Source organism: Carassius auratus, unplaced genomic scaffold, assembly GCF_003368295.1.
Source record: "Carassius auratus strain Wakin unplaced genomic scaffold, ASM336829v1 scaf_tig00005214, whole genome shotgun sequence".
NCBI classification, from domain to species: Eukaryota; Metazoa; Chordata; class Actinopteri; order Cypriniformes; family Cyprinidae; genus Carassius; species Carassius auratus.
Genome location: NW_020523638.1, coordinates 2207845 through 2222055, shown reverse-complemented (window position 1 = coordinate 2222055; position 14211 = coordinate 2207845). Strand labels below are relative to the sequence as shown.

The 14211-nt window shown below is 37.5% G+C and overlaps 2 protein-coding genes across 2 annotated transcripts; both read left to right on the top strand.

Annotated features, from left to right (window-relative positions):
* The first annotated feature begins 686 nt into the window (after positions 1 to 686).
* LOC113070751 (uncharacterized) lies at positions 687 to 8163 on the top strand. The gene is made up of 5 exons (XM_026244175.1): positions 687 to 766; positions 3306 to 3647; positions 4086 to 4388; positions 5162 to 5321; positions 7263 to 8163. The coding sequence occupies exons 2-5, from the start codon at positions 3323 to 3325 to the stop codon at positions 8119 to 8121; spliced, it is 1647 nt and encodes a 548-aa protein (XP_026099960.1). The 5' UTR covers positions 687 to 766; positions 3306 to 3322; the 3' UTR covers positions 8122 to 8163.
* A 2645-nt stretch (positions 8164 to 10808) lies between these two features.
* Positions 10809 to 14039, top strand: arpc5la (actin related protein 2/3 complex, subunit 5-like, a). Its single transcript, XM_026244174.1, has 4 exons — positions 10809 to 11203; positions 12712 to 12784; positions 13208 to 13384; positions 13473 to 14039. The coding sequence occupies exons 1-4, from the start codon at positions 11064 to 11066 to the stop codon at positions 13533 to 13535; spliced, it is 453 nt and encodes a 150-aa protein (XP_026099959.1). The 5' UTR covers positions 10809 to 11063; the 3' UTR covers positions 13536 to 14039.
* The last annotated feature ends 172 nt before the right edge of the window (positions 14040 to 14211 follow it).

Sequence of the window (14211 nt, the reverse complement as noted above, 5' to 3'; positions counted from 1 at the left end):
TAGAACTGACATAAGTCAGCCGCATGAAAGGATCATGGGGCTTGCATTGGCCAGTGTGCTGACAGAAAGACAGGGCATATCTGGCAAGTAAAGGAGACTCAGAATTCGAAACTCAAGAAGGAGACAAAAGACCTAAATGATAACAAAATTCTGACTATCAGGCCACTTATTCATAATTGTAATAGATGGACAAATCGTTATTTTTATTGGAAACAAAGGTTCATGCTTTTGGAATGAATGCACATGCTTGTAAATCTAAAACATGCTTTTCTTTAGCTAGCAGCCATCATCATGCCCTGACAGTTTAACAATGGGTGGAAGGCTGGGGAGGGGAACGGGATGTTAATCCATCTGCGATGTATTTCACAATCTTTGCTGTTTTTGTAGTTCGCTAGCTTTCCAATGACAAAATGCACAGAATGTAGATAGATCAATCACGCTAAACATGTCAACACATTTGTCAAGTATGAAATCAGAAAAGAAATCATGGAAACGCTGAGCAGTCTTATTGGAACCGGTGCCCTGGTTTAACACTGAAACACATAATTACATGGAGCTCATACGAGGTTTTGTTGTTGTATCCATTGACTACATAATAGGTTTGCTCATTCACCTTTGCCACATGACTCTAAACAAAGCACAAAGCTGCAAGTTCCCTAGGAAACTCCAAAGATGGTCAAACCTTCAACAAACAGACTTTCGAACTGGAGCTTGAAAGACTGAGTGAAAGCAGAAGAATCATTTTGGACCTAAACTTTACAGGCAGGTAAGAAAGCAACCTCCTTGAAAAAAGAGATTGAAGCTTGTAAGGAAATCGTCTTTCCCTGTTTCTCAAAGGAACCAAAGAGGGGCTTTCATGAACAATCCCTTTTCAGGGTTGGGCCACATGAAAGAGAATGTATGTATCTCTTTTGTTGGTGGATCATTTAAGGATTTACAGATGTTGTGTGTTTGTGGGAGCATGGGAATGGTGTCGTGAGGGCCCTTCCCCATCTATTTTTGCTTGTTCACAGACAATAAACTTTGTCAAACCTTGCTTCTGCTTGCATGTCACGAGATGATTTCAGATAAACCCTTTTAATTAAGAAGCACGCTTAATTAAAAACATACATAAACAATGCGGTTCGTGATGACACACTGATGTGTAAAAACACAAAATGATCAGTCTGTGCAAGAAACTGAACAGTATTTATTTCATTTTCTACCACTGACACTCTATCTACAATCTCAATTAGGAGTCTCAATGGTACATTGGAGAGATAGGTGACGATTTTTTTTGACTCGCAAAGCCGTGATTCCATTATAAGACTGACAGACTGCAACGGTTTGAATTAAAAATCATTGTTTGGTTCTACTGAAGAAACAAAGTCACCTATATTGGATTAACTATCTTTTGAATGCACTTAAGCATTTTTTTTTAATAATACCAAATTAAAATTTCTACATTTCTAAGTACAATTTAAACCATTGTTTCAATAATATTTTGTTGTGCTTTAAAGTACACTTATTTTGATGTGCGAGTACTTGATTATCAGTTGAACTGTGCAATATTACATTAAAATCAATATATTTTAAATGTACCAAATCGCAACTTCCTTATTACAAATATGCAAATATATGCATATACATGACATACCATTTTCAATAGAAATAAAAGTATATTTTAGTTTAATTTAAATGCTTGTCAGTCCTCAGTACAACCAAACAGTTTTTGAATGACAATAGAAGTAATTATGAAATTACATATAAATATGTATTTAAGTCCTTCTTATGTTTACATGGATCAAAAGCACTCTGAAGTTCAAGTAACTGCATTTACAGCAATATGCATTTAAACTTTAATACATTTTCATGCATTGCAAATAGCAGTGTCCGAAAACAATAAATTCAACTCACACTTGAAGTGCATTATTTTACAAGAAAATGCTCTGAATTTTCTAGTATCAATGCAAGATAAACATTTAGACAGCATGTTTTAAGCATATTAATGCATGCAAAACATAAAAAGCTGCTCAACATCTGTTGGTTTGGACATACAGTTGTATAACACAATTGCACCTTATACTGTTCACAATATAATGAATAAAACTATAATTTATTGCCTAAAGCTTGTCTGAATGTCTTGCTGCAACATTGGAGAAAACACAAAGCGAAAAATAAAACCTTCACAACCTTTATAAGACAATTATAGACTAATGATGATGCCCTTATTTGGTGTTACTGTTGACCTCACATTCCACATGCCAGAAGCCTTTTGATCATGGGATTATAGATTAACTGACTGTCCAATATCATAAAACATCAAAATGCTGAGCGAGAGGGTTGGGCGCAGAGAACACATGGGTTACGTGCAGGCAGCAGATGCAGCTGTGACTTACATTCCTGAAATGAGTCATACTGGCACTGACTGACAGATAATCCATTCCTCATTCTACACTTTCATTACCCTGTTTTATGTCTTAGTATATAAGATAAAATATTCAACCCACAATTTTTAATATGGAAACCAGCGTCTGCTAAATGACTAATGTAAATGTAGTTATTTTTATATTAAAATACAACAATTAAGTATTATCAAATGTCTTTTTTGCCATGTCCCCGTGTGCTGCACTAATGTCTAACATGAAAAAAGCTATATATTACAGGTGATTACAGCATATTCTCCATATTTTTATTTTCTATCCATTCACTTGTAAAGCTTTAACGTTTTCCCATAAAAGTTCTGAATTAATGCAAGAAACATACAGAAAAGCATTGAAATATAGCTCTTCCTTCCATCTCACCTTATATTTTTGAGAGAGAACCAAACATTTGAGAAGTGAGCACAGATTTAATCAGTAAATGCAAAGTTACAAGCAAACACAAAAGCACTGTAATTACATTTTTCCTATCATCTCATATTGTTTGCATCAATGGTTGCGTGTTTGCACATTTTCTCGTTGGAATGGAAAAGTTGTGTCCATTTAGACACTCCATACGGTCCATTAGAACTAGATAATTATAAAATTATAAAAGTATAGTTAAAAAATATCTATGGGTACATGCAGCTCTTTATTTTCATCTCGTTAGATTGCATCATGTTCATTTTCTTTCTATTGTGTAAATAATCAAGTCATCATTGATAAAGTTGAGTTTGACCAGAACATATTTTTGGAAGTCTAAAACACCCTTTTATATAATTATGTCCCTAAAGGCATTGCAAGTTTCAGTACACAGTTCAAAAGGTAATACATAACTTAATAGGTAATTATGTTCATCATTTACTGTTTTCTCTGTTGTGCTTTCTTCTTGGGTGTAACTTGTAGGTGATCACTGGTGCCTCATGTTGACCCGGGAACAAGATGGGCACAGCCATACGATGCATTTCTGCCCCGTGAGATGCTTCAGAGGCCACACAGGACCCGTCAGAACAGCAGGATCGATGGCGTGGAACTCCATAATGAACCAAAGACTACAGCTCCAAGTCACAAACCAGAGAGGGGTCACACCTCCTAAAACATTTCCAATGCATCAACATGGATCATCTTCTCCAAACACTGGTGCCTATAGCAGCAGCATGCTTCAGGGGAGGTCCCTTAGAGACTCAAGAAACCTCTCTGAAAAAAACCCCAGGAAATCATTCACAGCCAAAAAAGCTCTGCTCATAGGTAACTGTTTGTCAATGCTTGTCTAAAATTTATGCAAAAGGTTAAGCAAATGATTAAAAATATATTTAAAAATGTTATGGGTTTTTGTGTATTATATTATTTACAGAGTCCTTAATTAACAAATTATAATTTGGTTTAAAATATGGTTTAAAATGTGCTTAAAACCTTGGTTTATTTTTAGATGTTTCCATTATATTTATTTCAACGCCCATCTTCCAATTTACCTTACTTATTATGCAAGAGATAATAAACAGATAGCCGATGAACCACTAAAGATGATAATATTAAATGTTTATTTTGCAATAATGACCATACAACTCTACAATATCTTGCTTATTATTCAGCTACTTAGCAGTTAATACATGTGTGTTGTTTGCAAGGGTGCAGTTAAAGCTGTTTAAACCCTATTAATCAAGATCTCGGTTCATGCCCTTACAGCATGTGGAGTGAGATGCGTCCTGTCACCACGACCCTCCAACTGCTCCACATCACCAGCCCATAAAGACGAGAGAGACCGAGCTCATTCCATCTCTGCAGGAGGACAGAAGTACAGTAGAGACTGTGTCGAAACAGAGGGTGAGCTGAAGGTATGGGATGCATTCACTGTGATAAAAAGAACTGAGGAGAGAGAGCGAGCGAGAAGCAGTACACACAGACACAGAGTCCCGCTGGATTCAAGCCAGCGGCCTTCCACTGTCCCACTGGATAATCAGACGGGACGCCGAGCACTACGCACACCAGGTACCACCATGAAACACTTCACGGTGTCTCTCTGTATCTTTGTTCATCTCTTCTGAACATATTTGGAAAAAAATCAGCATTATATCACTTGCTCACCAAAGGATCCTCTGCTGTTAATGGGTGGATTGTTGTGATGTTTTAATAAGCTGTTTGGACTCTCATTCTGACGGCACCCATTCACTGCAGAGGATCCACTGGTGAGTAAGTAATGTAATGCTACATTTCTCCAAATTTGTTCTGATGAAGAAGCAAACTCATACATCTTGAAAGGCCAGAATTTCCAAACATCTCCTTATGCATTTCACTAAAGAAAGAAAGCTTGTTTGGATATGTTAAAATACTCTATTGATTTGACCTCTTAATTCAGGAAATGTGCATTTTACTTAAAAAATCGAAATCCTCTTCCATGTAAAATAAACCCAATTAAATATTTGACAAAAAAACTGAAGCTAACGTTCCCAAAACTCCTACAGAAATGTATTTCTCCTGAGATTCCACAGCTATTCTGTGAGCAAAGGCACACTGAGAGTTTTGTTATGGCATGCGTCTGAGACGACTGTAACTGACCAGTTAACATGAGTAAACTGTTTACGTCATCTCGAAGGTCTTATGATCAATGCTGTAAACTAGCGGAAGAGCGTTGTTGCTATGTTCTCCTTCTCAGAGTAAATATTGTCAAATGCTTACAAGACACAAAACATGAGCAGCAAATTTAAAGACCATTTTCACCGTCCATTCGTCACACACTAAGTCTCATGTCATTCTTTATCGAGAAACTCCCATGTGCGAGATTATCTGGAGAAGAAAAGATGAACAACCTCAGCATTTTAATGAAGATGAGCGTCCCAATCTGACCCCATTACTACATCTCTACCTGCCTTCATCATATCAGCCGCAGGAGCAGGGAGAAGATACACCGGGACAGGAAAACAGGTAAAACTAAAACATAACCAGTAGACCATTTTTAAAACAGAGCCTGGCCTTAAACTTTAAAAGAGGGTTTGATCAAGCACATAATGTAACGGACAACTGGCATCGCTTTCAGAACGCTTCACTTACTTTATACTATAACTTTAACCAAGGTCAACAACCCTGTCATATAAAAAACACCTCAGTATGTCGGCATGAAAGCATCTTCCTGCTCCGTGAACGCATTGATATCTCATTGCAATGCAAATAAGAACACTAGTGGCTTTAACGTTTTTCTTACACATATGCATTGCTTCACTTCAGAAGGCCTTTATTAACCCATGTGGAGCATTTTTTGGACTTATATCAGACTATTGAATATCATCACCCATTAGCTGCCATTATTAAGCTTGAAAGAGCCAGGACATTTTTAATTTAACTCCGATTGTATTCGTCTGAAAGAATATACTCCTGAAGTCATAAACATAGGATTCAAGGCTTGAGGAACCTAAATCATGGGGAAATGTTCATCTTTGGGTGAACTATCCCTTGAAATAAGGTCTCTGGTTAATAAATGCTCAAGATATTTGTTTTATATTTCTAAATCCTACTTGTATTTAAAAAGCGGCTTCTAATGAGTAGCGGCTAATGTGAAAAAAACAAAACAATAAACATGGTTACAGTTAAAATATGGTAGCCACAAATTAACCATGGTTTTGCTACACTAACCATAATTTAACCATGCATTTGTAGTAAAATGTGGTTACACAGATGGTAATCAGTATGCCAAAAAACATGGTTACTACACTTGTACTATAATAAAACCATCCCTGAAGGCTGCGGCACTCCATTGACAGCATGTCACTTAAACATGCAGCAGTTTTGGATTCCCCAGGGGTGAGAACATGTCGAGGGCAAAGAGCCCTTGTACAATAAAAACTACATGAAACGAAATAGATGGCTAGCATTTTCAAATGCCAAAAATAATGGACTCATTCATCCATCCCCTTTGAGCAGTTAATGAGGATCCATGAGTGATATCATGAGTCCTCTGTGGCACTGAGGCAGTATTGAGTGTCATTGTGAGCTGTGTGGTTAGTGTCTGGCATTCGGCTGGCGACAGTGTGAAGTTCTCCCTTCCATGGAAACTCACAACAGAGGAACTCATGCTAGGAATGGCATTAACCTGATGCTCACAGATGAAGTCAATTTAACTCAACAACGGCTCCCAACAGATATTACTGAGCTGCAGGCCGTAGTCAAGGTAGGAACATTGTCTCAGCCCCGAGGGGGTGAGGGGGTCCCACTAAGGTCTTTTGTATGATATAGGCTATTCATTCAGCCAAGGGAGAGGGGGCCCACTCATATGCACTTACATATGTATATAGACTTACTTATGCCTTCATTTAATGCAAAAGCATTTTCAGAGAGCCAATAGTGCATAAGTTCTCCAATCTATTCAAATGACCATAGAAAATTGAACATATTTTCACGTCCATGTCTTAAGTTTCCCATGTCTAATGTATGATTTGGGTTTTTCTGTATCTCAGTATCATAGCAGCTGCAATACAGCTGTAGGTCGGGCTGCGAATATCATTTCACATTTGGTATTCGCAGGTTTCACTCATGTTCCAGGCTATTAAAGCTCGTCACTCTGAACATGGGTCTCCAGGGTGCAGCCTTCGAGAAGGGATTTCTGGTTAACTTGGCCTTAGGATGTAATCTCTCGTAATGTTGTTTGGACATCTGAAACCGCATAGTTACAAAAGTGATCTGCTGTGAAATGACTCGGCCCTCCAGACAAACAGTCTTTTAACCTGTGAACAAATATTTAAACTTCGCCGTCCACGTGCCTTGCATGTTACTTGGCTGGGATTTTCTTAGAGTTTAAACAAGATGTGGTGTAAACAATAAAGCAGTTTTCTACTTTTCTTTCAAGTGTTGATAATTTGCTTTCCTCAAAAGCAGCTCAGAGGTACACGAGAAGCAAGACGTCACCGAGGAACCCAGAGAGCGTGACATCACCACGGAGAGCCAAAAACAAGACCTCACCATCAATAAAATAGAAGATGAAGGACAGAATGATTTCACAGATGGCATACGATATCATATTACAGATACCTGGGAGAATGACATACAGAAAGAAACTCTTGAGGAAACTTTTGAGACTGACACGACTGAGGGAAAACGTCCACAGGACATCACAGATGACAACAGACAACATGAAATCACGGGAAATCAATGCGATGTTGACAAATCTTTTAATATCGTAGAAGACAAACAAGCATATGACATAACAGAGAAGACTGAAGGAACAGATGGGATATACAGGAGAAGCAGATCTAACAGAAGTCCACACAAAGCATCTGATGCCAGACTCATGGTCAAAACACGTTATCTGGCCACAGCTACAGCGCTAACGTTCCCGTCTCCCGTGACCCGAGGAAATCCCTCTCCCGCTCTTAGCGTCCTGCCATCGTTTTATGGAACTTCATTTGGCTATCGCATCAGAACGACGTCTGAACCCTGCCGATCCAAAACAAGGAGCAGAAACGCCTGTGATGATGACAGCAGATTCACACAGCCCACGAATGACATGCAACATTCCATAGAAATAAAAGGAAACCCCTGCTTACTGCAAACAAGGGCTGGAGCGCCAGGCAGCCCCCACCCCAAAATAATGAGCACTGAGAGGGGGTCCCAGCCTCGTAAAATGAAAACCAGCAAGATGTTTTTGTGGGGACCAGAGGGGCCCCGAGAGACTAAGGCTGTGTGTGAGCTATACAGAGCTGTGAACAGGTGGAGAAGCCAGGATCAGGTCTGAGAGGGGCCTTTCATTCCTTTCCGATACAGAAAATCTGCTTTGATTGAATCAAAGCAGAACAGACTGATACATTAGACCACTTTGGGTTTAACAACTCGAATGTGTTATGGCTTTGAGAAGAACTGCTTTAGCACTGGCTCCACGGTTCAGCAAGAAAGTGTGATAGACTTTTTTAGGTTTCCTGACACCCATCTGGTGTTCCTCAGTGAATGGCAATTAAGGGATATTGACAAGAAAGATTATGATACATTGAAAATAAAATCCCTGCATGTTAGGTCTCTCTCACTCTGACTTGATATAACATCATCTAAATTTGTAACTGAATCCAAGAATCATGTCTGGCGACTGTCTTTCAGCACTGGGGAATGATATAATGATATATATTTTGAAGGCTGAAAAGAAAAATGCCTCTGCAGCTGTTGATTATGAAACTAAATGACATATTTAAGTGATGTGTTGAGCAGACTAAATGGTCAATTACAGACACTGTGATATTAGTTTCATGAGTTGTTTTGTGAACATATCCTTATAATATATCATATAAACTATACACTATACGATGTTCAAAAGTTTTGCGTCAGTCAGATTTTTTTTTTTAAGTATCTAATGTTTAGCAAGCCTGCATTTATTTGATCAGAATACAGCAAAAACAATAATGCTTTAAAAATATTATTAAAATATAAGATAAGAGTTTTCTATTAGAATATATTTTATAATGTAATTTATTCCTGTGGTCAAAGCTGAATTTTCAGCATTATTACTCCAGTCTTCAGTGATCCTTTAAAAAATCATTCTAATAAGCCGATTTTCTGCTTAAGAAACACTTTATTATTATGATACATCTTATAGCAATATTGAAAACGGCTTAACATTTTTGCTGGAAACTGATACTTTTTTCAGAATTTTGGGATGAACATAATGTTGATATATATTTCTCTAAATCACAGTCATTCTTTTTAGACTGCTTTATTATATCCATATGCTACTGCTGTAATATGTTGAATGAATTATTCAGATTCTGAACTTGTACAAAAGGTGTCTGCAACTTGAGTCTTTCATCAATACCTTCGATGATCTGATTAAATGAAAATTACATTGCTATAAAGCAGCAGGGTTGTGTGGAAATCCAGAGGTCTCTGACTCCCAGTGATCTACAGCTATTTCATCAAAGTAACATGTGAGTTCAGCATCTTTTTTTAGAGTCCATTTACTTGACAAATTAGGTTACTTGCTTGTTTTAAGTTTGTTTTAATGAATCTAATTATTTATTATAAGGCAATGAATGGCGTCATCACGCTATGTCTCACAATGTCAAATAGCATGGAAAAGAAGAAAAGGTTTTGAAAATTTTGTAAACAAATAAAACAAATTTGTTCAAGATGGTGTTCGGGTTTGATCTTTGATCCATCTGTGAAAATGTAATACGTACACGTTAGATTTCCTAGGATAAACTGTATAACATTAATATGAGAACATCTGCTGCCCTCTAGTGGTCACTGGCTGCTGTTGGCCAGAGAAAAGCTCCCTTTTAAACATGGGGAAAAAACGAATTCAAAGATATAAGATGAATAAAGACTATGTTTAGTCTAGCTTTCTAACCGTTCCTCCAACTCTGTCTAGTGTGCTTTAAGATAAACCTGGTTAAATCTTAAATGTATTTTATTAATTAAATGGTATTTGTCACAAATTATCCAGATTTTGTAAGAGTTTATATTTCCAAACAAATTGGGAACACATAGATTTGTCAGATAGTTAATTTAAAGCTTAAATGTTAATAGAAATATATAGGAAAATAAACAGTTTGCAACTTTGAGAAGTTTTATAATGATATATTTCAATGGCAACTGGATTTAAACAGCATATTGCAGTTAATAAAACTATTAGAGTTGTTTATACATAAAATGAAAACAAAAAATATATCCCACATGCTGATTTTGATGATTATTATAATACAGTATAATAACATATTTCTGTGGCCATTGGATAGAACAGGGATACTGCACAATTATTCATATTATTAGACGTCATAGATTGATACAATCCAAAAAAAAGGAAGATATTTGAACATGTATTATGACTATAAACAAACACATAAAACATAGCCTAAATGAACATTTCTCTTCATGTTGTTTATGCTACAATCTAAAAGATGCAAATGTGTTTTGAGTTGAAAGATATTTTCATAAAGAGGAAATAAAATATTTTAGAAATGTGCATTGTGTACTGTAGTGTATATGATAAAAAATATAATAACATAATATATTTCAGTGGCCACTGCATAGAAAATGCATATTGTACAGTTATTAAGTTGTAGGCTACATAAAAACTAAAAGGATATTAAGAGTATTACATAGAGTAATATGTGTATTATGATTATGATGATAATATTATATTGTAATTAAATAGCTAGCCTACATAAATAACATTATTTATTGCTTAATACGAATAATAATAATAATATCTTGGTGTTGTTTATGTTGTTGAATATGAATACCTTAAAACAGGGCTGTCCGACTCAATTCCTGTAAAGTTTAGATTCAACCCAAATTAAACACCTCCAGTCTTATTTGAAAACTATGATGTGTGTGTGGAAGCTGAAGCAGAGCTGGAACAAAACACTGCAGACTCCAGATTTAATATATGAGCTGCAGGATCCATCGCTGGATCACAGGAACCGGAAACAACGTGTGACAGCGTAACCATGGTGTGCAATTCCGTTTCCGCTCCAGTTGGGATATTTGTCCGCGGTGCAGGAATGTTGGAGATGCTCTCGCTGGGGGAGAGGTAACAGCCGCACCCTCCCGCTGACAGATGAACGTGTGCTCGGCTCTCGGCTCTGAGGGAAGCGGACACTCACTCACATCCGCGCGGCTGCAGGGCGCTCCCAGTACCGCACATTCCCGGACTCGCATGATTGATTGAAGCTGCTGCTACTCCTCCTCATGGCGAAAAACACCCTGTCCTCGCGATTCCGGGGAGTCGACATCGACGAATACGACGAGAATAAATTCGTGGACGACCAGGACGAGGCGGCCGAGCAGCAGGGACCGGACGCGTGCGAGGTGGACGATCTGATCAGACAATATCCTTCAGACCAGTAACGTACTGCTGCTGTCATTATCGATCAAACTGACGGGTCTGTTCATCTTCTCTGTAAAACATGTCAGGAGTAAGTTCATCTCTCTTAAGGTCGCCCAAAAACAACCTTGTCCCAGTTTAGATGTAGCTCATACATTATTTACGCACAGGTCGTGTCTCAAAGCCCAGTCAGCTGCCTACAGAGGCACCAGCACCGCTATGATGTCCAGAAGTGCTGTCCGGGGTCTAGATAGACATCGCTGTGATTAGAGCCAGCCGTAGAGTAAACGGTAATCATAGTCAAGCTGTCAAATAGTTGCACTATGCGTGATGTGGGAGTTTAGGATTATAAAAAATAATTGCGGTTTTGTTTTTGTAGTTAAAGTAACTTTATTTAGTGGAGTTATTGGTGGTGCTGATTACTTTCCTTTCTAGTCATTTGTGTTTGTGTGTGTGCGTATGTATGAAATATTTTAACAGTATTTGAAATTCTGGATATTTAATTTTATTAATTTCTATTTTCTAGTTTATTTCTGTTTTATTTTTCTGTCCAGTAGTTTTACTAAGTTATCACTCTTATTATTATTATTATTATTATTATTATATTTTTTTCATATAATTAATTTCTTTCTTTAGTTTAGTAAAATTATGTTACCTTGTTGTTGTAATTGTTTATTATTTATATTTTTTGAGGGCTGTTACGATACTACACTGACTGAAACATATTCTAGTAATTGTTTTAATGCACTTTTCTTTCTTAAAAAATCGTTTACTTTTGTTGCCACTGAAATTTAAGTTTCGTTTTGGTTTTTATAATTACATCCTTATAATAACCTTTGAATAACCTTGAATATGAAAAGGTCATGCAGTTTTGACATGTGATATATTTAGTCTTCGGTTGTGTTTTTAAGTGACACAGCAGTGTTGCCAAATCAGAAAGCAATGATTTAGTTTCATTGGAAAATGAAAACTGTGCATTAATAGAATGCATTAACTGTGCATGACTGTCATTTATTTAATCAGGTCATGGACTGGAATGATCCATTTTTGGTGCACACTTTTAGACTAAGAGCTTAAATGAGGTCTGAATCTGACATCTCACCCTCTGTAATATACTCCCACCTCATACACTTCCACCTCATCATTGCTTGGTTGGACAAAAGCCCCAAAAGTGTTGCTGTTTCAGGCTGCTCGGGATGATTAGACAGAACACTGTTTTTATATGCCACAGAGAAACGATTTTCACTTTTCAGAGAACCATAAATGATTTGTTTTAGTTGTCTCCACATATAGGAGGAAGTATTTTTAACACTGGAAAAATGACAAGCCTGAGATTTAAACCTCAGTGAGACAAATTCCAGATACGTGCTACATAACACCAGCTTCTCTGTAAACTTTACCAATACTTTCCAAAGTAAAAATAAGATTTACCCCACATCTAAAGAATGCTCTTTGGGGTTTTTGAGAGTCCCTGACTGGTCGGTCAGCTTTCCTTAACTAACTGTGATGCACAGGGGACATGATGACAGCATTTCACATCGCCTTGAGGAATCCACCAATCAACTCCAAGAATCCCGCAGTGAAAGTAAGAGCCAGTTCTGTTACTCAGACAGTTTGATGCATTGCTTCAACAACACTGTTATAGGGCCCTTTTTATGCATAACAGATTGTCTCAGCAATGACATGTCATCATGTGTCTAATCATACTATACAGATGTTTGTGCTTTTGTAAAATTATAAGCTTTACATCTCTGCTTCTAAATCCTCCACAAATTGGCCCCCCATGAAGTGTCTTGGTGTTTTGAGGAATTCAATTACTATTATTATATATTTTTTTGGTAATCAACATAATGCCAAAAACGCTGTTGGCTGAGCTCAATGCATTGGAATTTCAACAGCCAACAATATTTGGTGGACAGTGTTTAATCAGTCCATCCATTTTTGATGAGTGTTTGTCTTTTACGCCTCCTACACTTGTTTGTTGCGCTCCCTCCACCTCCTCTCTCAGGAGCGGGCGCAGGCGGTGGTGTTACGAGTGCTGACTGCATTCAAGAGCAGTGATATTGAGCCGGCCGTGAAGTCTCTGGACAGGAACGGAGTGGACCTGCTGATGAAGTACATCTACAGAGGCTTCGAGAAGCCCTCGGACAACAGCAGTGCCATCCTGCTCCAGTGGCACGAAAAGGTCGCTGTTGGATGAATGAGACTTTTTCTTTTTCTTAAGTCTGTTTTTTATCTCACACATCTATTTGTGTTATTGTGTTCTCACTCAGGCTTTCGCTGTGGGGGGTCTGGGGTCCATCGTACGAGTGCTGACTGCCAGAAAATCTGTCTGAGAAGCCGAGAGAAATCAAGAGATAACCAGCCATCGGGATCTGTTTCTCTTTCTAAGACACAAGACAGCTTCTTCTCTCACAACTCAACCTTATCCGGGGGAAACCACTCATGCTCAACCGATTAAAAAGCAGAGATATTGTATGATTTTTAATGTAAATTATTGATTCTTGAATATGTTATTACTGAAGACCCGATTCTCGACTAATGAAGGTGAACGGTTGTGCGATGGAAGGACAATGAGTCTCATGACGAGGCTAAGTCTTGATCAGCAGTTTCAGGACATGAAATACTGTGATGAATATGAAAATTGTATTTGATTGTTTTACGTGGTTGGTTTTCTCGGATGTGTACTTTCCATTTTTTAGTTGTGGTTCTCATTTTCTTTCGTATTGTACAGAAAGAGGATGATGTTTAATATATAGTATTTAGGTGGCTTTATGGTACAAATCGTAGGGTCGGGTTATTGTGAAGTGCCTGGTGCAATAAAGAACAATAAGAGTGTATTTCTTTCCTTTATCTTACAGATCAGGATTACTATAGTTTAAAAAAAAATGTGTGGACATGAAAACATGAGAAAAACTTGAATGAGGACAGCAAATCAAATGTTGCAGTGTCGCTAATTCAACTCATTGTGCACTCCCTAGACATTTACATTTAGAAAACGTCATTGACACT

What these genes read in the sequence shown, in the direction of transcription:
- arpc5la (XM_026244174.1), top strand. Translation starts at nt 11,064, where the DNA reads ATGGCGAAAAACACCCTGTCCTCGCGATTCCGGGGAGTCGACATCGAC. An exon ending in GTGGACGATCTGATCAGACA is followed by an intron (nt 11,204 to 12,711) that starts ATATCCTTCAGA and finishes ACTGTGATGCAC; the next exon opens with AGGGGACATGATGACAGCAT. An exon ending in CCAAGAATCCCGCAGTGAAA is followed by an intron (nt 12,785 to 13,207) that starts GTAAGAGCCAGT and finishes CTCCTCTCTCAG; the next exon opens with GAGCGGGCGCAGGCGGTGGT.
- LOC113070751 (XM_026244175.1), top strand. Translation starts at nt 3,323, where the DNA reads ATGTTGACCCGGGAACAAGATGGGCACAGCCATACGATGCATTTCTGC. An exon ending in CAAAAAAGCTCTGCTCATAG is followed by an intron (nt 3,648 to 4,085) that starts GTAACTGTTTGT and finishes ATGCCCTTACAG; the next exon opens with CATGTGGAGTGAGATGCGTC. An exon ending in CCGAGCACTACGCACACCAG is followed by an intron (nt 4,389 to 5,161) that starts GTACCACCATGA and finishes TTCTTTATCGAG; the next exon opens with AAACTCCCATGTGCGAGATT.